This window comes from Serinus canaria, chromosome 1 (assembly GCF_022539315.1).
Source record: "Serinus canaria isolate serCan28SL12 chromosome 1, serCan2020, whole genome shotgun sequence".
In the NCBI taxonomy this organism is placed as follows: domain Eukaryota; kingdom Metazoa; phylum Chordata; class Aves; order Passeriformes; family Fringillidae; genus Serinus; species Serinus canaria.
In genome coordinates this window covers 1,554,373-1,580,195 of record NC_066313.1, presented here as the reverse complement: position 1 = coordinate 1,580,195, position 25,823 = coordinate 1,554,373, and the positions used below count along the sequence as shown (strand labels likewise).

The 25,823-nt window shown below is 42.5% G+C and overlaps 1 protein-coding gene across 1 annotated transcript in view; it reads left to right on the top strand.

The window, feature by feature from the left end:
• Positions 1 to 25,823, top strand: part of ADAMTS5 (ADAM metallopeptidase with thrombospondin type 1 motif 5) — a 37,761-nt gene that overhangs the window by 7,267 nt on the left and 4,671 nt on the right. Inside the window, 6 exon segments of the mRNA XM_050970863.1 lie at positions 4,735 to 4,867; positions 16,406 to 16,573; positions 20,258 to 20,541; positions 21,665 to 21,848; positions 22,275 to 22,450; positions 23,100 to 23,275. Of these exon segments, the coding sequence (XP_050826820.1) occupies positions 4,735 to 4,867; positions 16,406 to 16,573; positions 20,258 to 20,541; positions 21,665 to 21,848; positions 22,275 to 22,450; positions 23,100 to 23,275 (1,121 nt within the window).

The window sequence follows — 25,823 nt, the reverse complement described above, 5'->3', positions numbered from 1 at the left end:
CCACCTTGCAGAGGAGCTGAAGGGAGGGTGGATGTGTGTTCCTAACACCACCTGACCCCACCCTCCTGCCCAGGCCTGCGGTGGGAGCGCTGCTGCAGGATGTCGGAAAGTCGAGCTTAATTCCTTCCTCTGCTGGAGGGATTTTAGGTCTGTATCCCCCACCTCCCAGGAGAGCTCCTTAACCAGGAGGTTGTAAGCTGTTCCAGGTGTTAAGGAAACTTTCCACCCCTCTGACCAAAGGTCTGTCACTGTTTAGTGGGTAATTCATATGGTGAGAACGAGGGTGATCGTGACCTGAAGCCGCTGAGTGGAGCGCAGCGCCTGGAGCAAGGTGGTCTGGGTTCCTCAGTCACTGTTTCTGTGATTTACCACAGGCTGTTCAGTGGGAAAGAAGAAGGATGAGCAATAGGGACCAAAAATTGGGTCCCTTCCCTGACTGCACTTCAGCTGCAGCCTGGGCTAGGGAAACCGTGGGCTCAGGGGCTGCTCCAGGAGGAGCCGCAGCTCTGTGTGCTTGGCAGGAGCCTGGTGTAGACCACAAAGTGCTCTCCTAAAAAAGATGCTTCTAGTTGACCTCATCCCTGGAAGGAATTTGTAGCTGGATCACTTGAGCTGATGAGCTGCTGCAAAAGGACCAGAAGAACAAATGAACAGAACTGTAAAGGTTTTAGCTGTGCTTTAAAGAAGGTGATGTGCAGCTTGACCTGCTACAAAGCTTCATCCTGTTGGTTCCTCTCATTCTGGTCTGAGAAGCTCTGTGGGCTCAGCTTCCCTCAGGGCCAAAGGTGGAGGAACATCTGAAACATCTGAATGAAATATCTGAACCCCAGTAAGCAAAGTGCCCAGCTGTTCCAGACTGTGGAACTGTGGCACTTTGGGGCCCACAGGATCCCAAACTGCAAGCCCAATGAGGGGTAGATAACTCAAAAGACTCGAGGACATGTTCTTCTGCCCTTAAATCCCACCCAAGTGTCCACGTTGGTGCTCACATCATGATTCGGATCTGGTCAGCGGGCTCTGACCTAATACCAGGTTTCACTAAAGAGTTTATTCTTGTTTTGAAACCTACTGTAGAACTCATTTCAGGTGAAATGAGCTCCCTGCTCCAGCCTGGACATGGTGACAGTTACCTCCCTTCACAACAAGGCCATGTATACATGGCAGCCAGCCAGCTGCTCCTGATGGATTCAGAATGCCAAGAAAACTTGGCCTCTAATGAGCTGTCTAATTAACTACTAGACTTGTGATGTACAGCTTAGTTTTACTAAGCCATTCCTTTGCCAAAGCTTAAGTCTCAACATCTCTTGCCTCCTGCATAGCAAATGCATTTCCTTGCCATTCTTCTGTTTTGAAACTACTGTAAAGCAGATCGAGGGCCATGCTGCTTTCCTTCTTTAGAAATATCAAAAAACATTCTTTAACTCTTCTGCCACTGTTTCAAGGTGATTGAGCATCCAGATCTGAGTAGCTGATTAACTTTGTAGTAGAAGCAAAAAAGCCCAGAGTGAAATAATCATTGGAAACTGATTTTATGTATCACGAGTCCCCTCCTTCCTCGTGCTTTAGCTGGAGTATGAAAAGTTGAGGCTGCCCACACAGATTTTTTAAGATTGCATCATTACATTGAAGCCTGTTTTTAACAAAAAGTTAAAATGTTTTCTAGGGAAATAAAACCTTCTACTGTGCTCCCAAAAAGTTTACTTCATGAAAGTAGTAGACTGCTTTCCAGGACTGCCCAGGAAAGCAAAAAACAAATATAGCTATTGATTCTGGTAGTAAATAATCCATAGCCAGTGTTTGATGGCTAAGCAGGTGTGATTTTCAGGAACATCACTTGCAGTCAAGCTGTTTGGAAGCTGGTATTGGTGAATTGACCCAGAAGCAAACTTTTCAGAATATTTGTCTCAGAGATGCCTCTTGATAGGCTGCAGCTTTGTTTTTAGTATATACTAGGAACAGAAAAATATTCCAGTTCAAATCATGCAGAGGCAGGAGAAGTAAAGAAGTGAATGAGATAATGACAACAGAGGAGCCCTCAGTAATTTGCCTAAATGAGTATTGATAATGTCAGCCTTAGCTGCATACGAGCATCCTCAGGCAGCCACCGAGGGCTGGAATTGGCAGGGAAAACCAGGATGCTCAATCCATGCTCTGCCCAAAGCACTGCCATGGCATGCCCTGCTCTAGCAGCAGATGGGTGACCCACAGACATCCCCATGACAGCTTCTGACAAAGGAGCTGATGCCAGAAAATCCTTTCCTGTCCTTGTTTCCAAAATCCTTTACAAGCCCCTCTGTTGCTTCCCAGCTGGGATTTGGCGGCGGCTGCAGGACTCCCACACTGGCTGCTGGGGGACCACAGGGAGGTGGCCACGGGGCTACTGAGGGACCAGGGCTCTGCTGGAGCACTGCCACCACTGTCTGACCCCAGGCTGGGCGCTCTTCTCCTTCCTGGGGATGGCTGGTCCCACGTCATCTGAGGACACCTGTTTGCCAGCTGTCCGTGGGCAGTTGGAGGAGCTAGGTGATCTGGCATATCAGCAGTGTGCAGAATCATGTCTTCCCTGCTGTGGGATTTTCTAAGACCAGCCCTGATGTCTAGGGAAGACATTGTAATGCCATCCTGGGCACAGCTTTTGAAATACTGAGGGGAGATTATGGTACCATGTCTGCCCTAATATTCCATGCTCCACACATCCCATCAGAATTAGCTCTGTGGAAGTTTGCAAGATTGCCTGCTTAGAAAAATTTATATTTTTTTAGTTATGTTTGTGTCATCAAACCTGGTGAATCATTGTGAAGTCTGGCTGTGGGTGCTGGTGTAAATTCCCAGTGTAGCTGCTTCTTGTGTGCAAATGGGAGTAAATCCTGAGTGGCATGAGGCATCTGGGTGCTGATACCATTGTGCCACACTGGGAGCAGCAGTGATGTCAGTACCTATGTAATAATGACACCCAAATACCAGAAAATACTGAGTGACATAGGACCTGCATGCAGAGACAAAGCATGAATTAATGCAGTTTATACTGTTTTGGCATTCCCAACCTGTCTAGCCCTCCTCCAGTAAGCTGCTTTCTGTCTGATTGATGTGCTTTTCAGTACTTGTGTAAGAATTTCGGTTCAGCTGCTTGTGTGGATTCAGGTCACATTGCTCCATCACAGGATCAGTCATGTTGGAAATGACCTCTGAGATCATTGAGTCCAACCACCTTGTGCTGGACCATGGCACTGAGTGCCACATCCAGTCTTTCCTTAAACACTTCCAGGGATGGGGAATCCACCCCCTCTCTGGGCAGCCCCTTCCAATATCTCATCACCCTCTCTGTGAAGAAATTCTTCCTGAATGTCCAACCTAAACATCAAGCTTAAGACGGTGTCTTCTTGTCCCACTAATAGTTTCCTTGAAGCCAGAACTGAGCCTGAAATTTCTCCTCCATATATGTAATACTGCTTTGTACTTTTAGCTTGAAAATTTCCTTTGTTGGGAAAAAAACCCCACCTTTTTTCTTTTTTTTTTTTCTTGTGTGTATTTGTGAGAGATGCTCTGTCACAGTGTCTGTGCATTAGGTTTTTCTTTGACTTCAGTGGGATTTGAATCCTGTGCTTTTCCAGGTTTGCCTAACCTGTCATAATCAGTGAACACTGCTGCTCTGAAGCCTCCCACAAGGTGTCTGTTATTCAGGTGGATTAATTAGGAAAGGCTTCATAAAAGGAAATCCTTGTAGAAAGAGATCTGAAGGGAAGAAGAGAATCTTGAAAATGAAGGGAAAAAAGTGCCCTTTGATCATTTTGATAATAACATTTGTCGTGGCTTAAAAATGACAGTTTCATTCAACCACAACGAAATGTTGAAGTGTTCCAAATAGCATGGCCCCTACTTCTCCTGCTCATCCAAAAAAAAGTGTATATATGCACATGCACAGTAATATTCTTCCCTCTGCTTCAACAGAAGCATGGAGGAATTGCTGTTGGTGATAAAAGCACAATGTCTGACCAAAGTTGAAAGACAAAACCTGATGCTACCTGCATGGTTTTTGGAGACACCCCCATATCCACTTGTGGGAGAAGTGGTTAAGTTGTTGGGATTTTGAACTTTCTCACACCACTGACTCTCAGCAATCTCGGAGGATTGCTTAATACTTGGTATATTATTGGGTAAGACACGAGTAATTGTACTGCTTGACAGATGTGGAATGAGGTTTCACATGTAGCAATCTCATTTCTGTTAAATGAGAATATAGGATTGGCTTCAGAAAAGAAAGGTGATCTCTGGTTCAAGGACTGATCAGGAAGCTGAAGCATTCTCTGGGCTTTGCTTTACTGTCTGTAAATAAAGAGAATTTTCTGGTTTTATTGTCAATGAGGAAATGCTTCCACACCATATTTTCAGCACCTACCTCAGTGCAAGGGTGAGCATCGCAGAAATACAAATTTACAAATTTAACTAATACAAATACAAATGTAACTAACAACAATTAGAAGCAACAACTAACAACAATTAGCTGCAGAATGTGTCCAAACCCTGTTAAAGTCCATGGAAATACTCCCACTGACCTTACCAGGGATTGCCTTGCTGTGCTTTTAACATCTTTAGCTGGAACTTTGCGTTGATACTTTCATTTGGGACCTGCCATTGGCAAAGGCGCCTTTAACCGGTTGTTACCGCTGGGTGTAAAAATTCATTGTAATGATTTTTTTTCTTTTTTTTGATTTTTCTTTTCCCCTTCCTGGGCAGGATTTATGTGGGCATCATTCCTGTGATACCCTGGGAATGGCAGACGTTGGGACCATCTGCTCCCCCGAGCGCAGCTGCGCGGTGATTGAAGACGACGGCCTCCACGCAGCTTTTACGGTGGCTCACGAAATTGGTATGCAGTGCCTTTTCTGTTCCCCTGCCAAGCCAAACACTCCCAACAGCTGCATTAGGAACCAAAATACCCCGCAATTAATTCCAGATTTCCCCCGGCCCAGAGCCCCGCCTGGGGATTAGGGCTGTGTACATATGCACTTCAGGGTTAACTAATAAGGGATCAGAAGGCAGGGGAAGGCGCACAGTAGGTGTTTCCTCCCTGACAGTGGCCTTTCTAAGCAGCAGTTGAAGTGAAAATTCAAAGGCTGCTGCTACTGCCCAGAGATGTCTGTGCATGGCCCTCCTGAGAAAGCTTTTGGCCCATCTGGTGTGATTTGCATGCACTTATTTATTAGAAAACAAGTCGCATTTTTCAGCTCGTTGCATGTGCTGTTAGGAAGCTTTTTTCCTTGTCTTACCTGCAGAGAAAAGCTTTTATGGCAAAAATCCAACATAATTCCAGTATCTTTGTAAGTGTACAGAAATTAGTTTTAAATCCTGTAAAAAGTGAAATAGCATTTAGGTGATAAAAATTTGGTCACAAAACCTGTTTAGCTTTGTTTCAGTTTCCACCTCAGAGAACAGCAGTTAAAATAGGAGCCTTACATGTACCCTTCAGAAGGGTTTAGGATAGAATTAGTGACAGAAGAAAGTTTGTGTTCTGGGATATGAGTTATTACTTATTATGTCATGATATAACCCTTCAAGAGAGATGCTGCCATCTTGATAATGTTTAATTTGCTGATGTTTTGTGAGCTGTGTTCACTGGAAATACATGTGCTATAAGGACTATTCACTTGGGGGAGTGAACAGCAGTTTGAAAGTGGAGAATATTCTTTTTTTTCTCTTTTTAAAAAAAAAAATATTCTTGGAAGGAAATGACAAGGAAAGGAGAACTTTCAGAGAGAGCCAGCTGCTGAATTGCCTTGTACCTCCTGCCAAACCAAAGTAAAGTTTGCTTTGGGAGTATCATTGCAGTGGTTCCATTTTCAAGGAGCTTGCAGGTAGAGCCTGAGATCTGAGTGCCTTATACATAGGGCTGAGGAAAGAGAGGTCACCAAGGATGGAAAATGACCTGACTCTTCAGTGACAAGTGATCCTAACCCTGCTCCTCTTATGGCTCTGCAAAGGAATTGCATCAGTGGTGGCTGGAGAAGTGATCAGACATTGCATGAAAACATGAAATACTGCTGCAGGATGAGTCCCCAAAGCAGAAATTTTATTTTAGTAAGTAGTAATGTCACAACAAAAGAAAAAGTTCTCTGGAATCACTAATTCAGTGCATTTAGAGAAAGCTGCAGCAGTGTAGAAAGACAGATTGACATGGGATGTGGATGCTGTGAGTGAGCCATCACAAATCTGGGATGGGTTAAATGGCAAACTTAGCCTGAGTGTTGGGGACACTGCTTGTGTCCCTTGCATCCAGAAGTGATGTGTCTGCTGAGGGTCCTGGATAGGGTTGGGTGAGGAGCCCTCTTGTTGTGGTTCTAGTGTGTGACAAGGAAAGCAATGTCTTTCCTGCCATTTTGGCAGCAATAAATACATTTTTAGGTAGATTAAAAATGAAAGAGCACAGACCAGTAAAGATAAGGATGAGCAGTAAACGTTCACATTGTCACCTTGAATTCCACACAGAGAAAATATCAGCAGAAGTGAATTATTTTTGGTGATCTAGAAGCACATTTTGGAGAAAGGCCATTTACATACCTAGGCATTTACAGGAATCTCTAAAAACTATAATTTTCAATGTAAAAAAGGCATGAATTGAAATGAATAAATAAGAACCCTAATGGACATAAAACCTCAAGTTTGAGGCTGTTTAAAATAACATCCTCTTTTTTTTTTTCCCTCCTCACCAGAAGTTTTTAAGAAAGGAGGGGTGTCAAGTCACAGAATGATCTTTGTGTGTGTGGCCTGAAGTGGGAGAAGCTGAGAAGAAAACACAGCTAAAATTGCTGGAGTACTTAAATTAAATCAAAGGTCAAAAAAGGATGAAAAATAAAAGTGTGGCATGGATACCCTTTAGTTAAGCACTTTGGGGAAAACCTTGCTGTATTTTATTTGGAGACCAGATTTCTTCCTGCAATCCAGAAATCTCCAAGTTCCCCCTGTCCTGTGGGCAGGGTGTAGCTTTAATTTTACAGTGGCTCAGTTCCTCAGTCAGAGGGGATGGTCTGAGCCTGAGATGTTCTTCTCTTTCCCTGGGAAGGTCAGGGTGAGCCACTGGCTGAAGCAGAGTCACTCTCAGGGCTTTTTGTGCATGGGGAGCAGATGCAGCATCCTTAGCATGGACTTGATCCTCAGAGTGTCCTCACTGTGACTTCCAGTGGATCTGAATGCTCTTTCTTCCCCTCTGAAGGATCCAAGAGCATTTTCCAGGCTCAGATTCTTTCTCTGGAAGGCAACCAAAGTCAATTGAACTGCAGCTTAACCCAGCAGGAGGATGCACAGCCCGGGGGCTGGTGTTGGATGGGTGCACAGGCAGCCAAAAAACAGCTTTGCTGCAGAACAAACCTGCTGCTTCTGTTGCCAGGGTTTCTGCCACATCACGTGGGAGATGTTTGTTTTATTTCTTCCAGATAAAATAGATGGATTTTGAGCAGTGTTTTTTGAGGGAGAGTGAATGAATGAGCAGCAACAGGAAAAACCTCCACAGGCCTGTAGAGGAGAGCACAGGAAGGAATAGGTGCCACCAGATTCTTGGTATAAATTATTAATTGGCAATAAGAGGTGGAGATCTTCATATAAAGTTTGATAAGGTAGGACCTAAATCTTGTCTTATATGTAGAAAAATCAGTAACAGCTTGTCCCCAATGTCAAATGAAAAAAAAAAAAAAGAGGATAATGCAACAAAAACCTGGAAAGAAGCCTTGTGACTTTGAATGTGGTACTCCAGTTTCTGCTCAGAATACAGGGGAGCAGTGCTAGTACCATTAATGTTATTTTGAAATCACAGCCTGCCAAGGCATCCAGCCACCAACAGTAAATCCATATCTGGTTATTTTCTAGCAGGGTGTGTACTGCTGTCTGTGGGACAGCAGTAGCTTCATTTCCTCAAAAATAACCCCCTGGATTCTTGCCTGAAATCATCACCCTGTTGTGGCATATGGGTGCTTTTTTTTACTTCTAGCAACTCCTTCAACTACACCTCCAGAGCTCTGCAGAGCTGTCTGAGCTTAGGCACAGTATATAGCCATTCTCCAAGCCTTTGTTATCAGCAGCCTGTTGTCTGCAAAAAAATGATATTTCCTTGCTTCATGCACTTCCCTGCCTCCTGGGGACATGTGGAGGGGAGCAGTAAAGAACCTGAGATTGCTCATAATCTCAACAGTTATTTAATGTTTTTCTTAGGGCAGCTCTACATTGCTTCTCCATGTGTCCCTTACTAAAATAACCATCAGGAAGCAACACCAATGAGATTTGCACTCTAATAGTCTGGACTTTTGGATCAGAGGTTTGTTACTTTGACAGTGCTGAATTATAAACAAGTGAAGATCAGCACGATCCAGCAACAGGCACAGTCAGTCAGTTGGAATTACATTTGACATACTTTGTGATGGGATGTTTCCATGTTCTGCAGCCTGGTGCTGTGTTTGAGGTGCAGTCATGGTCAGAAGTTTGTGCTGGAGTCCCACTGTGCTTTGGCACAACCATACCACCACCCTGAACTGTTTGCCATCTACAAAAGCAAAGTGAGAAGAGTTCAAGGGGATCTAAGAGGAGCTACTGCTTGTTTTATCTGTAGGAAATTTCCCCAAATCACAAAGGGAATCCCAGGGAAAGCCAAGAAGTAAACCTGAGTTTTGATCTAGAGTCTCCTGAGTTTTAATCTGGTCCTTAAGTACAAAAGCATCCTTCCTGCAGCCTTCAAGCAGGCAAAGCTCCAGTTCAGCTCAGTGGGAGTTATATGGGTCTAACATTTTAAATTATATTTATCTTTGTTCTTTCCATCAATCTTAAGAAACTTACTTTTTAAAAAAGAGGCAATACAGCCTTTTTTTCTCAGTGATAATGTTCATTTGACCTTTGCAATGTTCCTACTCCTCTGTTACACAAACACTCTGGCATGCAGTTACTCCTTCTGTCCTCCTGAGTAATATGGTTTACTGATGTTCTTTCCAAGTATTTTATTTTTAGGCTATAGCTTTAGCATTGCTGCGTGGAACTAATTAAACCTTTGTTAATTAGTTGCCTTTTATCTTTCACATGTGACTTTTGGGGAGGCAAGGCCAAAGGGTGGGATAAAAGCAGCCTTCAAATACGTTAAAAAAATTGCTGCAAAAATTTGCATAATAAATCATTCCCCTTGTCCACCTGGGACAGCACAAGGGGTAATGGCCTGAAATTGCATCAGGGGAGATTTGCTTTAAGCATTAGCCAAAATCATCTGAGCAGGACAGTTGAGGGCAGGAGTGAAGTGCTTGGGGAGGCTCTGATTCTGGAGGTTCACAGGAGCCATCTGGCTGAAGCAGCTGTGGCTCAGGGGATGCTGATCCTACCCCAGGGCAGAGGGATGCACAGGATGCCTTTTCAAGGTCTCTGCTCAGCATCATTTTCTGTGGTTATGAGGAGTTAGCACAACATCCTCCACAGCTGGGCTGTGTAATGCCTGAAACCAGGGGATGCACAGAAACTAAAGCTCAAAAGTCATGGAATATTTTGGGTTGGAAGGGGCCTTAAAAATGATCCAGTTCCACCCCCTGCCATGGCCAGGGATACCTTCCACTATTCCAGGTTGAACACTTCCAGGGATGGGGCAACCACAGCTTTTCTGTGCCAGGGCCTCACTGCCCTCACATCCAAGAATTTTCTTCATATAACAATTATGAGTTTGATACCAAATCTTTTCCAGCATGGCATCACTCTCTGGCCTCTGTCACCACTGAGGACACAAGTGTCATGAGCACTGTCAGCAAAATGTATTAGAGAGTATCATTTTCTGTAAAAAAGCCATTTTAGAAGTGAGGTATTGCTCCTGGCATCTCTGCTCAGGTGGTTCACTGAAATGCATCAGAATGCCATGAGCTCTGAGTGGGTTGGAGCTGTTCATTCAGAGCCTGAGCTGTGTTTAAACTGCAGGAAGGAATACCATGTCTAACTTAGAGCAAACTGATTCTGACCCCTTCAGTAACAAATGGAACTGAGAACAACGTGTGTGATACTTACAGGAGTCTTTTGATGTCCATAGAAGAGTCAAAAAATCCTCCCACTCCTTGTTTTGCCACATGTGCTCATTTTGTGTATGTTCAAAAGTAACTAAAGACAGCAATTTTCCTTTGCCATGTTCTGCTGAACATGCAGCCCTTTGATTTCCAGGCTGTCAAGATAAAGCAGATAAAGACAAACTTCAGACCTGACAGCTACAAATCTCCTGGAGCCTTTCATTTCAAGGGGGATACATTGCCAAGGGCACAGAGTCTCACAGCCACATGAGAAAAGCAGTGGAGGTTGTGAGTCTCATATTAGGTGTCCTTCATGACAGATGAAGTTTAGGCAAATATCCAGGTAATCATAATTAGGCAGATTTGCTTTCTTGAAACAACAGCAAAAAACTCCAGAGAGTACACTCATTTAAGTTTTCTCTGCTGACATACATCAGGAAAATTGCTTGATTCTTCTTCTTTGAACCTTTTTTTTCCAAGTTCTATCTTAATTTCTGCTTGCAAAAACTCTCAAATTAAGCCTTCATGAGCATACCCCTTTTGGTTAAGAGGATGGGTGGGCAGACAAAGCTAAACCTTCACAAGAGCTGAAGGTGGGGCAGAAAATTAAGCTGATGCCTCAAAAAGCAAACATCAGCTGTCTAAAATGTTGCTGGTTAAAATTTTGAATAAAAATTCTTGGCTTGCCCAGCAATATTTTTATTAAGTTGTAATGTTATATAAAATATATCATTGCTCCACCTGCAACAGACATGGTGCTTAAAGCAAAGTGTAAAACTGTGTTTTGCCTAATATTTCACAGCAGTCACTATCAAAAAATATGGTATGGACGTGGTTTAGTGGTGGATTTGGCAGTGTTAGGTTTATGGTTGTGCTCATTGGTTTTTTCCAACCAACCTAAGTGATCTCTGATTTTATGATCCTAAAAGAAGTTCAGTGTCCAGCCTTCCAGACTGCAGGGTAAAGTAGGGATTGCTTTCCTCCCTGGCAGGTGGATAATATAGATAATACCAATCCAATAATTTGTGGTAGTTTTTGTGGGGGGAGGCTTCTGGTGCAGCAGACAATGCAATTTTTGCATTCTTGCACTGTGTACTCCCACAGAGTTCATTCATTTACCATGAGCTACTGTGAATTATGTTCTTTCCAAGCTCCTCTGAACTGAACAGGTGTGAAATAGGTGTCACCATCTCCTGCTTCTTCATTAAAATGAATATTTCTCTTCTGCATGCCCCATTAATTAGTGCAGTGTGGACCTCCAAGGCCACATCTTTTTAAGGATTATTTAAGTCTGTGTGGACACAGTGGTCTCTGATTGCCTGGGCAGAACCTGGCCTGGGAATTGCCTGTCTGACAGGGCTGATGGGTCTGTGATCTCCCACAAGTCTGTTACAACAAGCCAGCTCAGCACAGGTTTGTTTTGTGTAAAGTCTGCAGCACTGGTGGGTAAATGTCTGATTGGGGCTTTTTTTTTTTTAATGTCTGCTCCCAAGAAGAAACTGCACTCCAGACTATTGTTTCATTCAGTCTGAAGAACTCTTTTAAGCCAGAAATATTAAAAACTGCCTCTGGGCTGGAGATTTAAAAGAGAGAGTGAGTTTTTTAATCCTTTTCCTTTCATAAGTGGCTGATAGCAGTCAAAGAAAAGAAAACTGGAAGTAAAGTTCAAGAATAAAAAAAAGAGGAATGTCTAGTATTATATTCTATGCTTTATTTTTTGTAAGCTTGTGTAACTCAAATCACTTCTGTTTATTAAAAAAACCACCAGCTTTATTAATTGTTATTGCTTAGGTCCATCATGACTTCAAGAAGATTCCTGAGTGATAGCAGCATGAAGTTCTTTATAAGGAGTCAGAAACTCACAGGACTTAGAAAAATAGCCCATGCCAGAAGAAATGGTTTTATTTTGACAGGGTTCCCACGTGCAATCTTTGTTTAGCCAAGGGCAGAGCAGGAGGCTGAAGCAGAAGGTCTGGCCTGGTGATTATTAGCCCAAGGATTGTTGAGCCAGGAGCTTCCTGAGAGCCACTGACTCACAGGGGAACCTGGGGCAAATCTCTTGACCTTCTTTTGCTCCCCAGTTGTCCCAGCTGGAAATGAGGTGAAAGACATGAGCTCACTGGCAAACATGTGCTTCATCTGAGCTGAGCTCCTCTGAGAAAACAAATCACAGTGCCTGCAGCATTTTCAGCCTGCTGTGCCACCTTGTATATGTCTCCTGTGGTCAGAGGGAGTGCAAGAGCTGCTCTTTGACATGCTGTCCAAATTCTTGTCCACTAGCAGGTGGCTTTTTTCCTGGAGACCCACCTTGGTTTGTGCTTTAGCAAAGCCTGGAGTTGGCTTGCTGTATGTTGTGGATATTTTCTGTTTTCTTGTTTCTAATGCTTGAAATAGCAGTGAGAAACCTAGGACAGGATGCATGCTGTTCACTCAGAGAACCTCTGCAGATAGTCTAGAACTGGATATTAAGAAAACCTAGAGATATCCAGGCTCCAAGAAGCATTTGGACAATGCTCTCAGGCACAGGGTGTCCTGTGGGGCTGTCCTGTGCAGGGCCAGGAGCTGGACTTGGATGATCCTTGTGGGCTCCTTCCAGCTCAGGATATTCTGTGATTTTAGTTTACTTCCCACTCTTCCTGAGAGTAAGAGAGCTGCTTCACCACACTCCTGCTTTCCCTGCAGGGCTCTTGTGTCCTGATCCTTAGAGAGCTTGAAAGTTTTAACTGACTTGTCATCATTTCTCTGAAGTATTCCCACCTTGTATTAGGGATATAACCCCCATTCCTGCAAGGTGTAGGGATCATTTTGGAACCCTTTTCAGGTATTGTTTCCTGTTGGGCTGTAGCACGTGTTGGCCTTCAGCAGGGAAAGCTGTGAGGGGAGGATGTCACTCCATTGGGGTCATTGGTCTTTTTGGAGTTGGAGATGAATTTACAAGCAGGCACCTCCTCCTTGGCTACAAGAGGGCAAGCCCTGCCTCCCCTCCATCTGTTTCCTTCACCATTTCGTGCATTCCTACAGCATAACTTAACTAAACACCATCCTGCTGGTAAAATTGTATTATGTCATTTTCACTCAGTGGGAACTGTCAGCACCACTAAGATGCTTCATTAAGTAGAAAACAGCAGATAATCTAGGAACCCATTCTCAATCAGTCATCATTTTACACAGCTGCTGGGAGCCTTTTCTTTTTCTTCAATAGCCCAGTTTGACGTTCGTACGGGTACAAAATGGGGTGGGGCTGAAATTGGCATTGTTTTCAAAAGCCTTCTGTGTAAGATTTGTATTCCTCGAGTCTTCACTTCTGACCAGAGCTTTCACCAGAGCTCTGCTTCCATGCAGGGTCACTTGAAGGATCAGCCTTTCCAATTTGGAAGGCAAGCACCCCACCAGAAAATGCCAGAAACCACCATTAATGTCATGGAATAACATCAGCAGGGTTTTATGCATGTGAGGGCTGGTGGGGAGAGACTTCTTGAAGTAGGAAAGGAAGTGTCCCTCCCTTAATTTTAGGATGCAAAAGGATGAAGGGTACAGGTGTTAAAGAACTTTGCTGTTCTCACTTCTGTGCTAAAAGGAGCAAAACTTAGCCAGGCAGTATTTAGAGATTACACAGGCCTGTGATATTTTGAATTTTTATTCTTTTCAATGAAATGCAAAACCAGATTGCAGCATCATTTGGAATTTGTCATATGCTTTAATCACTTCTAAGTCTGGTCAGAGTGCCTTAAAAGGCAAAGTTAGGACAGGGAGAAATTTAGATTGTGGTAAGAATTAGAAATCTTAGCTCCATAAAATCCTTTGAGAGTTGCATTCACAGGATTTCTATGTGAATGTGTTTGTCACCCCAGGACATATGCATACAAAATTAACTGGCAAATCAGTATGGAGAACTAAAATCCATATATTTAATGCTGTTATCCTCACTGACATCACTGGGGGCTCATTTAGAAGCCCAAACACTGACAATCAGAATTATGTATTTTGCAAATTATTCACTACTTACTGCTTCTTTCCTTGTCATGTGGGGTTTTTTCAATTATTTTTGAAAATTTTAAACATAACGAGGGAGATTCACAAATACTTTGGGAAGCTTCTCCTCCAAGAGGCTGAAGTCTGCCAAGTCAGTGACTTGGTTCTTGTCATGCACAGGAACAATGGTCTGATTTAATATGACAAAGTCGGCGCTGCTAATGAGGTGTGTCCTCAGCTCACCCCATTTATCAGTGTGAAGCAGAGAAGTTATGCTGCTCTCTCATTAAAGGTGAATTCAGTAGCCTGACACTTTCCAGGAGATGACCCTGTTTCAGATTCCTCTGCTTTTGCCAGAGTATTTGGGATGAAATGTTCTGTGCTGAGCAGCGGCCTGAGAAGCATTTCATTTTATTTATTTACTCTGAAATTCTCCATTGAGGCTGTCCAGGCTTTTTCTGAGGGGAGAGGCTAAATTGCAACAGTGTTAAGAAGAAATCCTCAGTGTCTCTGCTCAAAGTGAAGGGCTGAACATTTACCTGCAAGCTTCCTCATATCCAAAGGATATTTTTTTGTCTGTCTCTATGAAGGAGAAAAAAACAAAGATGTCATAGGTAGCAGAGAAACTCAAGAGCAGCCCAAGCTGCAGGAGCTGTGAATTGTGCACTGTATTGTTTAGTTGTGTTCTTACATGGGATGTCCTCAGCAGAAAATGAACAGTCCTGAAGAGTGAAGTGCAGTTATGCAATAAAGGGATTTGTCTGGAGAACAAAAGTGGGTCTTACTTGGGTGAAGTGCTGCAGAGTGGTGTGGGAAGTGAATTTGTAGAGAATTTTTAAAGTCTGACAGAAGGTGGAAACTGCCTTCTGATAGAAGATGGAAATGGAGCTAGAAACAAGTTTCAAAGGGTGGCCTTACAAATAAGAGTAGATACTTTGGAGAAATAGAGCTATGAAAGATGCTTTGTAGTAGGACCCACGAGGGATAGTTTTAGGTGATTGGCTTTAAGGCATCTACAGCATGGTGTGACAAAAGCTGACAGGCTAAGAAACACTTAGAGTGTGTTGGAATTAGGAAATAGTTGGCTTCTGATTGTGATGGTGTGAATTATAACATCTGTATGTCTCACCCTTCTCATGACGCTGAAAATGGAGTAAAAGGTTTTAAAACCTTTAAAGTAAAAGGTTTTAAAACCTTTTCAGTTGCCACATCTCTGGGTCAGAAAAAGGCCTCATGGATAGAGTGGTACCAGAGGCTGTGACAAACTGCACTTCTGCCCTGCAGGACTGAAAGCTCCATGTCTCAGAATTCTGGGTAGTTCTGAATGGTGCTATAAAATGCTGAGCACTCTGAAAAATTACATCCTGGAGCTGCTGGTGAGCACCCAGCTATCATTCATATCCCTCACTGAACCAGTGCTGAGTGCCATGGGATGTTACTCAGCCAAACTCTTTGGATCAATGCTCCAGCTTTTTTTATTCACCCAGGGCTGTTTAGTTCCAAGGCAAAGACTTAAAAATTAAACTCCTTTTCCACTGAGAGACCCTCACTGCCTTATTTCACAAACATTCTGCAATGAGGTAATTTATACATCTGTGAGCAGTCTTGGATGAGTAAATACAGTGTAAATACAATGTATTGAATGCTCAGCCCACTTCCAGAGATTTTGCTCTGCAGGTTAGAAGTGTTGCATGGATTATTTGGTTACTCTGTCAGAGGAATCTGTCAGTTTGAAATAATAATCTTAGCAGTGAATTGTTTTTCTCAACACCAGCATTTGTCTGGAATGAAACAAAGCTGTTGTCGTCTCTTCAGAGCAAGTCTTTGTATGTAGTGCTGTATCAGATTGAAACTTGACATGTACCTCCTGATATTCAGTGTCTCAGTGCAGCATAAAACCAGCTTTATCTGGCCTTGTATAGGAAGTATTGCCAAACAAAAATGGTTTTACTTACCTGAAAAAAGAAAAGGCCAAATCTTGCAGAATGGGTCCCTTTCAGGGCATCAGGATTTTTTTTCTGCAGCAGCTTTGATGGGTGGTCTGGTCCTTATTGTTAAAGCACTCTTGGTTTAGCCCTGCATATCTTATTAATCAACTTGTGGCTTAGGCTGAACATTTTGAGCATTAAGTTCAGGCTTCAGCTCTCTCTGCAGCTTTATTCCCCTTCATTCTTCTACCCTTTGTTTAGTTGCATCATAAATACTTTTATTTTTAGCTGTTTAAGAAGATGTATCACCTTTCTAGACAGTTAAAAAACATTTTCACAAAGTTTTTCTTGCTTTAGGTGATTTGGAAAAGCAGTAAGAAATCAATTGTTGTTAAGTATAAATGAGTACAGTTCCCTTCCCTCACATGACTGTGAGCTCCAGCTGGTAAACTCTGCATAGTCATATAATTTTATTTATTTGTTTCATTTCCACAGGGCACTTGCTTGGGCTTTCCCATGATGACTCCAAGTTCTGTGAGGAGAACTTTGGCTCCATGGAAGACAAGCGCCTGATGTCCTCCATTCTGACCAGCATTGATGCTTCAAAACCCTGGTCCAAGTGCACTTCAGCAACTATCACAGAATTCTTTGATGATGGCCATGGTATGTGTTATCACTCCCTGTGCCAGCTACAGGGTACTTTTTACTGTCAATCTGTATTTTTTAAAAAGCACATTTTAAGGCAGCTTATTTGCTAAATACGACATTTACCCCTCAGGGAATAAGGACAGAATTTTCATTTTCCAAAAGTAGAGTTAAAAAAGCATAGTCTTCAACTTCACTCTGTAATGAATTTTAAAGTCTTCACTTTGCTCCCAAAGCAACTGCAGTTATTAAACAAACCACTCAAATTCCAAAATGCTGAGATAAAAATGACATAATTGAGTGAATGGATCAAGTTGTTATGGTAACCAAAATGCTTATGGATAAATGTATGGTGTGTCTGCTGAATGTAAAGATTTGCTTTTAAATATTTTGTTGGCTGATTTCAGTGCTCTCTGAAATATTTTTCTCTGAATGACTTAATTTTTTTTCTCTCAAATTTATTAGCTCCATTAATCTGTACTATCCTGTTTTATGGTCCATATTGCTCTGGCATTGATTTAATATTACCAAATTAATTTCCACAAATGAAGACAACTTTCCCTTTTGAGTTACTGAGGTAACTCTCCCACCATCCATGAGTGACCTCTCAGAGAGTGTAAGGAACTGTTTTCTCCTCAGTTCATGAGTAGCTGTAATTTAGGTGTGTGGTCCTCAAGAGTGATTGATATGATGAAATTTTTCATAGCAAATTTGAGCCTCTCATCATGTAGGTCTGTAGTCCTCTGGGAATTCATTGTATTGCTGATGCTATTGGTGTGATTGCAAATGCATATTTAAGGAATCTCTTTTTCTTGATGGATCAGCCATTCAGAGAACTTTTCTAAGTAACAGTCTTCTTTTTTGTAGAAATTTATAATTTCCCAGTTATTTTTTTTAAATCAGAGATCTCTCCTAACAGAATACAAAATTCCATTAAGTAGAAGTGGAAGTCAATAATTTGACTGCAAATTATTTGGAAACTTGATTTGACAATCAGTGGCCTCAGCAGCACTGAGTACATGACTGGTGCTGAGTGACACCATAAAGTGATTTTGCTCAGCAGTGAAACACCTGACAGCTGAGTGCACTGCAGACACCAGCATTACATGGAGTCAGCTGAGTAAATCCCAGTGGAAATGTGTTGTCCAAGGTCAGCCAGGGGGCTGGGGAGGATCAAGGTGCTGATTCCCTGTCTCCTGGGCCCTGCTCTGAGAACAATAAACAGCTCTGTCATGGTATCACCATTTTTTTTACACTCACGAGATGACCCCAGACAACAGTTTGACATTTAGGAAGAAAAGGCTGGGTTCCTGTCCAGAGGAGAGTGACATTTATATCCATCTGCTTTTAGCAAAGCCTTTCCAAAGGTACTAATTGCCTTTATTGTCATGCCAACCACCAGGCTGTGGGATGGTTGCTTGGATTTGGTGTGTTCAGTCCCAGTGCTCTGTGCAACCTGGAACAAGGACTGTTTGTATTTTAATTAATTTATGTCCTGCTTATCTGCTTCCTGCACAGATCTTGTTCCGCCTTCTTTTTTTCCCCAAGATACATTACACATGGCATTGAGAGAGATAATGAGATGGCTTAATTAGCACTGTCATCAGCCAACAATGTTGCTCTATTCCAGGGCACAAAGATGTTCTTTGGGGCCCAGGACAAAAAAAAAAAGGGAATAGAAATATGTATGTGCTCTGGATGTTGAAATGAAATGGGGAATTGAAGCCCTCTCTGCACCACCAGGGCCATGACAAGCAGGAGGTCGGACCAGCTGGTGGTAAAAACACCTGCAATTCACTGCACCCTGTCCAAACACAGACACTGCTACAGTCTACCCATGTAAAGATGGGGTTTTTCCTGGGGAAAATCCTTAGGGGCCTTCCCTATCTTCAGTTTTGAATTTATCATGTGATAATCACCTGGCTTTGTAGAGATTGCACAATTTCCCTCACTTGAGGAGAAGTTTGTATCTCATTCCCCTGTGTTCTGGAGGGGGAAAAGGCTGTGTTTGCTGTGTGAGCTTGTGAAATTGAAATGACTGACAGATGAGTTTATGCAAGGATGAGACTTTTCTTTCCTTTTTCTCTAAATTTGTATTTCCAGCTGAAAGGAAGTAGTATTATGGTGTTTTAAAATACTGAAAACCAGCTCTGCTTGGGAGTTTTATAAACTTAGGCACAGGTACAAAAGCAGTGTATAATACTGAATATTGACATGCTGCAGCCTTCCCTTCACTGCCCTCACATTTCAGTGGCTCTCTCCCTTCTCACAAGGTCTATGAAGGAGGATTTCCACTGCTCTTTACTTTTACAAAGTGTATTTTTGCCAGAACTTTTGCAAATTATGTCCAGAAACTCCAGGAAAAAATATAGGTGCTTCCTTGCTACTCATCACATCTCAAATATTTTACACTACAGCAACCCAGAGTATTTTTAGTTGTCTTTATTTCATGACAGCTAGCATTGGCACACCTTGTCTACACTAAAATTTCAACATAATCCAGATTAAATAGAAGGCTAGGGTAAATCAGGGTCAGCAAATGGAACAGGTTTAACAAGACAGAGTTTTTGGTTGCAAATCATCACACAGAAAGAATTTTTGGCTAATTTGGCTAATTGGCATTAGAAGAGCAGAACAGTTGCAATAAGTGTGTGTTTTGGAAGGAAAACTCAAGCTGTTGAGAAATGGGATATTTGGTTTGCTTCAACTCCCTGCCATAGCTTGAAATTCTATTCCATTTTGTGTAAATAGTGTGGGTTTTATAGATAGGCTTTTTTCAGCCATGATGCAAGTGAAGAACACTGGTGTGGGTTCCAAAGTGAGGTAAAGTGTGGTGAGTTATTTTGGCTGAGGATGAGTGAAGCTTGCCCAGACCACATATCCCTTTCATAAAGTGTAAAAGAGGTTACACTGAATAAATAGTTCTGCGTGTCAACAAGTGAGGTTTTCAACAGTAAAGAAAACCAGCTATCAGAAGATACCTGGAACATAAATGTAAATTCTCATTTTTAGAGTGTGCCAGACAAGCCTTGACCACTGCAGACCTTAAAACACAAATACAAATCTCTACATTAGTGCATTTTTTTTCTTCCTGTTATTTATGGGATTTAATATAAAATGCATAGCCCTTTTCAAACTAGTTCCATAAGCAGACAAGTATCACTCCTTAGAAGAAAAGTGCAATCCAGCCTTAGTGGCAACATGAGTTTTGATACCCAGCTTATTTTTCCTTTAGCCTGGTAGAAATTTTGATTTTTCAGTCTGTTTTGTTTGGGTTTTTGGGCCCATTGGCTACAAGTCTGTGCTTTTTGATTTTTCTGGCATCCCTTTAGAAGCTTTACTATTTCTGACATCTGGTTTAAAACTCAAGTTACAAACTGTGCTTGCTTTGAGTCTTGCTTACATGAGTCCAGCTCTCTCCTTAAATCACGAACCGATAAATAGCACGGAATGTGTTCCGAGTCTTGCGTAAGGATTGAAGGGCCAAAAGGAGCTGGGTAAACTCATTTACACCTCAGGCTGGGAACAGGCAGCTCAACAGCGGGGTCAGAGCACAGCAGCAGCAGTTTGACCTTGTGAAAAGGTGATACAACCTCAGAATCTTCACATCACCATCCTTCGAAGGAGGCTCGCTGTTGCCAAACAATATCGCAGCACTGTGATACAAAACTGAGTGAAGAACACCTTGGCTTGCTCTTGTAGGGAACTGCCTGCTGGACCAGCCCAGGAAGCACATCGTGGGCCCCGAGGAGCTGCCGGGCCAGACGTACGACGCCATCCGGCAGTGCAAGCTGGCGTTCGGCGCCGAGTACACGGTGTGCCCCGGCATGGACGTGTGCTCGCGCCTCTGGTGCGCCGTGGTGCGCCAGGGACAGATGGTCTGCCTCACCAAGAAGCTGCCTGCTGTGGAGGGAACCCCCTGTGGCAAAGGGAGGATCTGCCTCCAAGGGAAATGCGTGGACAAAACCAAGAAGAAGTACTACTCGGTGAGTTACCCCATGAGGAATTGGAAAAGGTGATCCCTGGGAGGGGCTGGTTTTTGTGGGAGTCAGATTGAAAGCTGCCTTGTGTTTTTTAGCATGTATTTGGGGTGTTGTTCGTGAGGGATGTAGGGAAAATGCTGCTGAGGTTCAGGAAGTGTATTTTCTTCCTTAAGGAAAGCTTTGTACTTGGAAAACTGGAGGTGGTGATTTTCCCATTCAGTAAATGACACTTATCAGGACATGGCTTTCTGACCTGGCATGGAAAGCAGGATAAATCTCATCTCCACATTTAACTCACACCCTTATCTGAAAGGCCCCAGGCCCCTAATTCTAATGAAGAAAAGGACAGACGAAATTAATCCAGAATATAACTTCTGGATCAGAAAAGTTTGTGCTTCCAGCAACAGAGAACCCGTCTACTTTATACAATTGAAGAATCCCCAGCCCCATGAGCGCTGTCAGCTGCACAGTTCAGATATCTGAATTCTCTGGGTAGACAGTCACCCCTTCTGTGTGGACTTGCAGAGCTTTGTGAAAATATTTGCAAACTATGGGAGCCATTCAAATCAAGATACAGCGTTTCTAACACTTTTTAAATGGATTTCTTTACCCTTTTTAATGGATTTCTATGCTTTTACATGATATTGCAATACTATAGCCAATGTAGCAGAGTTGACAGCTCCATCTCTTGCCAGTAATTCCAAGCAATACCTACACATCACAATGGCTGGATTTAATTAATCCTAGATTAGCAGTATGGGTATATTCTGGGAGTTAAACCCCTTGGAGCCAGTTTAAGGGGCCTTTTTAGTAGGAATAGCAAAAAATAAGAGAGCAGCCCGTGAACTGTGGGTGTGTTCTGTGAAGAGGCTGAAGGCAGCTGTGTGGAACAAGGCCCAGAGTTGGCTTTGCACCCACAGTGCAACTGAGATTTCATCAGCGTGCAAATAAAAGATAGAAATTAACTTTGCTGGGAGAAAGAAGGTTCCTAACAGCTATTTTCCTTGGATGGCCAACTGACGGAATTGCCTTCAGCTGAGGAAAGCATTAGCAGTGACTTTGAGGCAGCAGCTCCATTCAGGCTTGGATGATGAACTCACCTCCTGCTGTTCCATGTGTTTTTCAGGCTTCAAGCCATGGCAACTGGGGATCCTGGGGCCCCTGGGGACAGTGTTCCCGTACCTGTGGGGGTGGAGTTCAGTTTGCCTACCGCCACTGCAACAACCCAGCCCCCAGGAACAACGGGAGGTACTGCACAGGCAAGCGGGCCATCTACCGCTCCTGCAACGTCACCCCCTGCCCTGCCAACGGTGAGTGCCCCCTGCTCCAGCCCTGCCTCCCTTCTCTGACACTGAACACTGCTTATCTGCCCTGAAACCACACAGCAAAGGCTCACTGCAGCCTCCCCAGATTGTATGTATCAAGGCAAGACGTTCAGCATTAGTACAATGTCCTAATTCTTCATCCACGCCTCGCCCTGGATGCTGTAGAGAAAGCTAAAAAAGTCAGTCCTCTAAAATGAAACATCATGCAAACTTTAGGCCTTTACTGCTTGTTATGCCATTGGGAGATTTCCAAGCTAAATCAGTACAGGGATTGGAAGGCCAGTTCTAAGTAAAGAAGTGGTGTGACATAACTTAAAAATGATGTAGGAAAGAAATTGGAATAATGGATGGACATAATGATATTTGCAGCATGGTCTGAAATAGCCACTAATGATGTGAATAATTCCACAGCTAAATCCTTCCGACAAGAGCAGTGTGAAGCGAGGAATGGCTATCAGTCTGATGCAAAGGGGGTCAAGACTTTTGTGGAATGGGTCCCCAAGTATGCTGGAGTACTGCCTGGAGATGTCTGCAAGCTCACCTGCCGAGCCAAAGGAACCGGTTATTATGTGGTGTTTTCTCAGAAGGTAATGGCAGCTCCAGTCAGGGTTTCATGCTCCAGCTTAGAAGTGTCCCATAGTTTAGAAATCTTTCCCTACAACCAGGGAAAAGAAGTGAATTATATGATGCAAATATTTAACTGTATGATCAGATTTAATGGTTTGATCCAGTGGTTGTACCTTAGGGCCAGAAAATAAGTTTTTCCATATCTTAGTATGTGATTGCATCAAAATTATGGGCCTCTCTGCACTAGGTTGTTTGCAGTAGTGCATAAAGGGCTTTCTGCCTGGAGTTTTCTGTCATTATGGGGTTTTCTGGAGGAAAAGGAGTATTAGGAGAAAAGAGTACATCTAACCCTGAACTATGTTTAAGGAGTCCAGAGTAATTCCTAAAGAACCAGTTAGCACAGGATAATTAGTGGAACAAATGTGACTTGTGGTCAGTATGTTCTATCAGATGCAATCCAAACTGAAAGTTACCTGTCCTTGCTTTTGTCCTTTAGCTACATTTCATCTCCTTTTTTTACCATCAATATTAGAGAAGCTCAGTGTGATCTGTCAGGGAAGGAAACCTGCTCTGAGTTGATGACTTCAATAAGGAGCTGGGTTTTGCCAGGTGGATCCAAACCCACAAATCTCTGTGGCAGTCTGAACCAAGTTTTATTTGCTTGCCCAGGTCACTGATGGCACAGAGTGTCGACCCTACAGCAACTCAGTCTGTGTGCGAGGGAAGTGCATCCGGACGGGCTGCGACGGCATCATCGGATCCAAGCTCCAGTATGACAAGTGTGGGGTGTGTGGAGGAGACAACTCCAGCTGCACAAAAGTCATGGGAACCTTCACCAAAAAGAGGTACTGATCTCAACAGCCAGTGCATCTTGTTGTGCAAGTAGTTACTCTGACACGTGCTGCTTGCTTTCTGCCTCTAAATTCAATTTGCTTTCACATGGGGGAAAAAAACCCACACTGCCTGTAGCTTATTGCAGTTTCCAGATGTGCACAGCTGGCTCCTAGCATTATCCTGAAATTGGCAAAGCACCAACTGGCAAAACACTGCACCCAGCTCATTTCTGACACAAAGTGCCAGTTAAGCAGGAATAGCAACTCATGCCACTTGCAAACCTTGCTGTGTCAGGTGGATTGTGGTTCCTAGAGGCCAGAGGAAAAGGAAGACAGAGGTGAATCAGAAAGTTCTTGGGATGAGAATTATCTGCATCTCTCTGAAATTTTGCATTTCTCACTTGTTGCTGCATTAGCAAGCTACACCCTGAGAGTGCTTTTTTATCTCATCTATTTTGAGTGGCAGCGAGGACATCGCACCTGATTTTGTGACAAACATTCCTTGTATTAGAAGTGCAAAGAAGCAGACAGCTGTAAACACCTTCCTTAACAGCTGAGAGAGATTATACCCAAAAATTCCCTTTTCCCACTGCTGAGTGTGTGTGGAGTTCAGATAAATAGATGAGATATCAGAAGTATCATAGGCTTACTCACGACTATATCTCTTTGTATCCCTTCATGTCCACTGGCATAATATCAATCTCCAGATGGACTTTTTAAAGTCAGAATATTTATGGCATTTATTCACAAGCCATTTTTCTCTCAGAGTTCACATTCTAACTCTAATAAAACTTAATATAAATAAAATAAAAGGAAATCCTGCCATGGTTTTCCTCACCACACTAGGGCCAGTACTGATAGACCAATCTCAAGTAAGTCCTCTCTGTTAACTAATTTTTTTTCCTTCTTCAATTCCTAAAATTCATAGAAAAATTTGGATTTTTAATCATCATTTATACATATTCCAAAATATCAAGGGACTGATCTACGCTTAGAAACTTTTAGTTGACAATTTCTGTTCAGAATCTGTGGCTGTGTTAAGCATCTTTTATGTATGAACTTGATTTTATGACTTCCAAATTCTTACATAGCATGTTGAAAGCTACCAGAAGTTGAAATCTGACTCCTGAAATGATCTTTTATTTCTATACATTTCAACAGACTGATTAATAGCAGTCAAAAATGGCTTGGAGAGTGAATTTATTCTAAAAATAAATATAACTAATCTTCTTCTTGGTAAACCAACGATTGCTCACCTAACAATGCCAAAACACCTCTGAAATTAGTAATTATATAAACCAAATCTTTTCCAATTTGTAAATCCTGGGATGTCTGGGAATGTCTAAGTGAAGTTGACAGTGGGAGATGTATTCATGTGATTTGGCAATAATCAAGCTCCAGGAAAAGTGTTAGAGGGGCTCCATGAATTTCAGGGAGGCCAGATTTGTACCATAGATACACTTGGAAATTGAGAGATTTATTGTAATTATCCCTGTGAAGTTACCATCTTACTCCTCAAATCATGCCTTTAAGTGTCATGAGACTGGCCAGAGGGTAAATTTATGTTCTAATATGATTTTGATTGGATTTGGGACTGCTGATTTATTTTTACTGGAAAAGTTGTTTGGGGCAATTCTTCTCTGCGAGTAATTGAAGTTAAAATAATCCCCTGATTAAAATAGTGAAATCTTAATTGTCTGAAAACTGTTTTTACAGTTTTGTTTGAAAGGGCAGTGCTGGTAGGAAAATCATTTTTCCTCCACTGAGAAATGACAGCTCCCTTGTTGCTGTCCACTATAAACTTCAACAATCTACACGAAATGTCCAGGGAAATTTAAATGTACAAGGCAAAACTACTGTTTCCCATTGCAGACAATTGCCAGGACATCATTTGTTTGTGCTTTTTTTTTTTTCTTTTAAAGCAGGCAAAACAGAATCTTCTGGGAAATTGCTTCCTAGGATTTTGGTTTAAAAAGCTGTAAAGCCAAATTATCAGAAGTTGGGAAAGAGGGGAATTAATCTGCACATGCTTCTCTGTGCACATGGAGCATTAGAGCTCTTCGTGCAGACAACTTGAATATCCAGGACTGCTTGTAGGTTTTGGACAAATGATTTTGTAACTTTAATGACATGTTTGAACTGAGTTATTCTGGCAACTCTCATGTAAAAATATTTGTGCAGTGCTGTAGAGAAGAGTCCCCAGCCTGGGATTCACACCATATTGCTCCAGCTTTATGGAGGTGCTAAATCAATGGAGTCTTAAGTCATTGTCCCATAATTGCTGGAAGTAGCAGGGGATCAGCACAAATGCTTCATTTGTAATATCTGCAATATCTACTTGTGCAGCCAAAAATTCTCAAAATTAGCAGTCTGTTCTTCAAACAATCCCAAAGGAGATGCCATCACTTTTATGTATTTTTCATGTATTTTCTCATGAAACCTTTCAGATGTGAGGTACTTTCAGGATGGCTTTGTTATGGGTTTAGGAATGAAAACACATCTCCAATGTCCAGCTGGTAGTTTCCAGCTATGTAAAGCCTTTAAATTGTTTTCTATATAT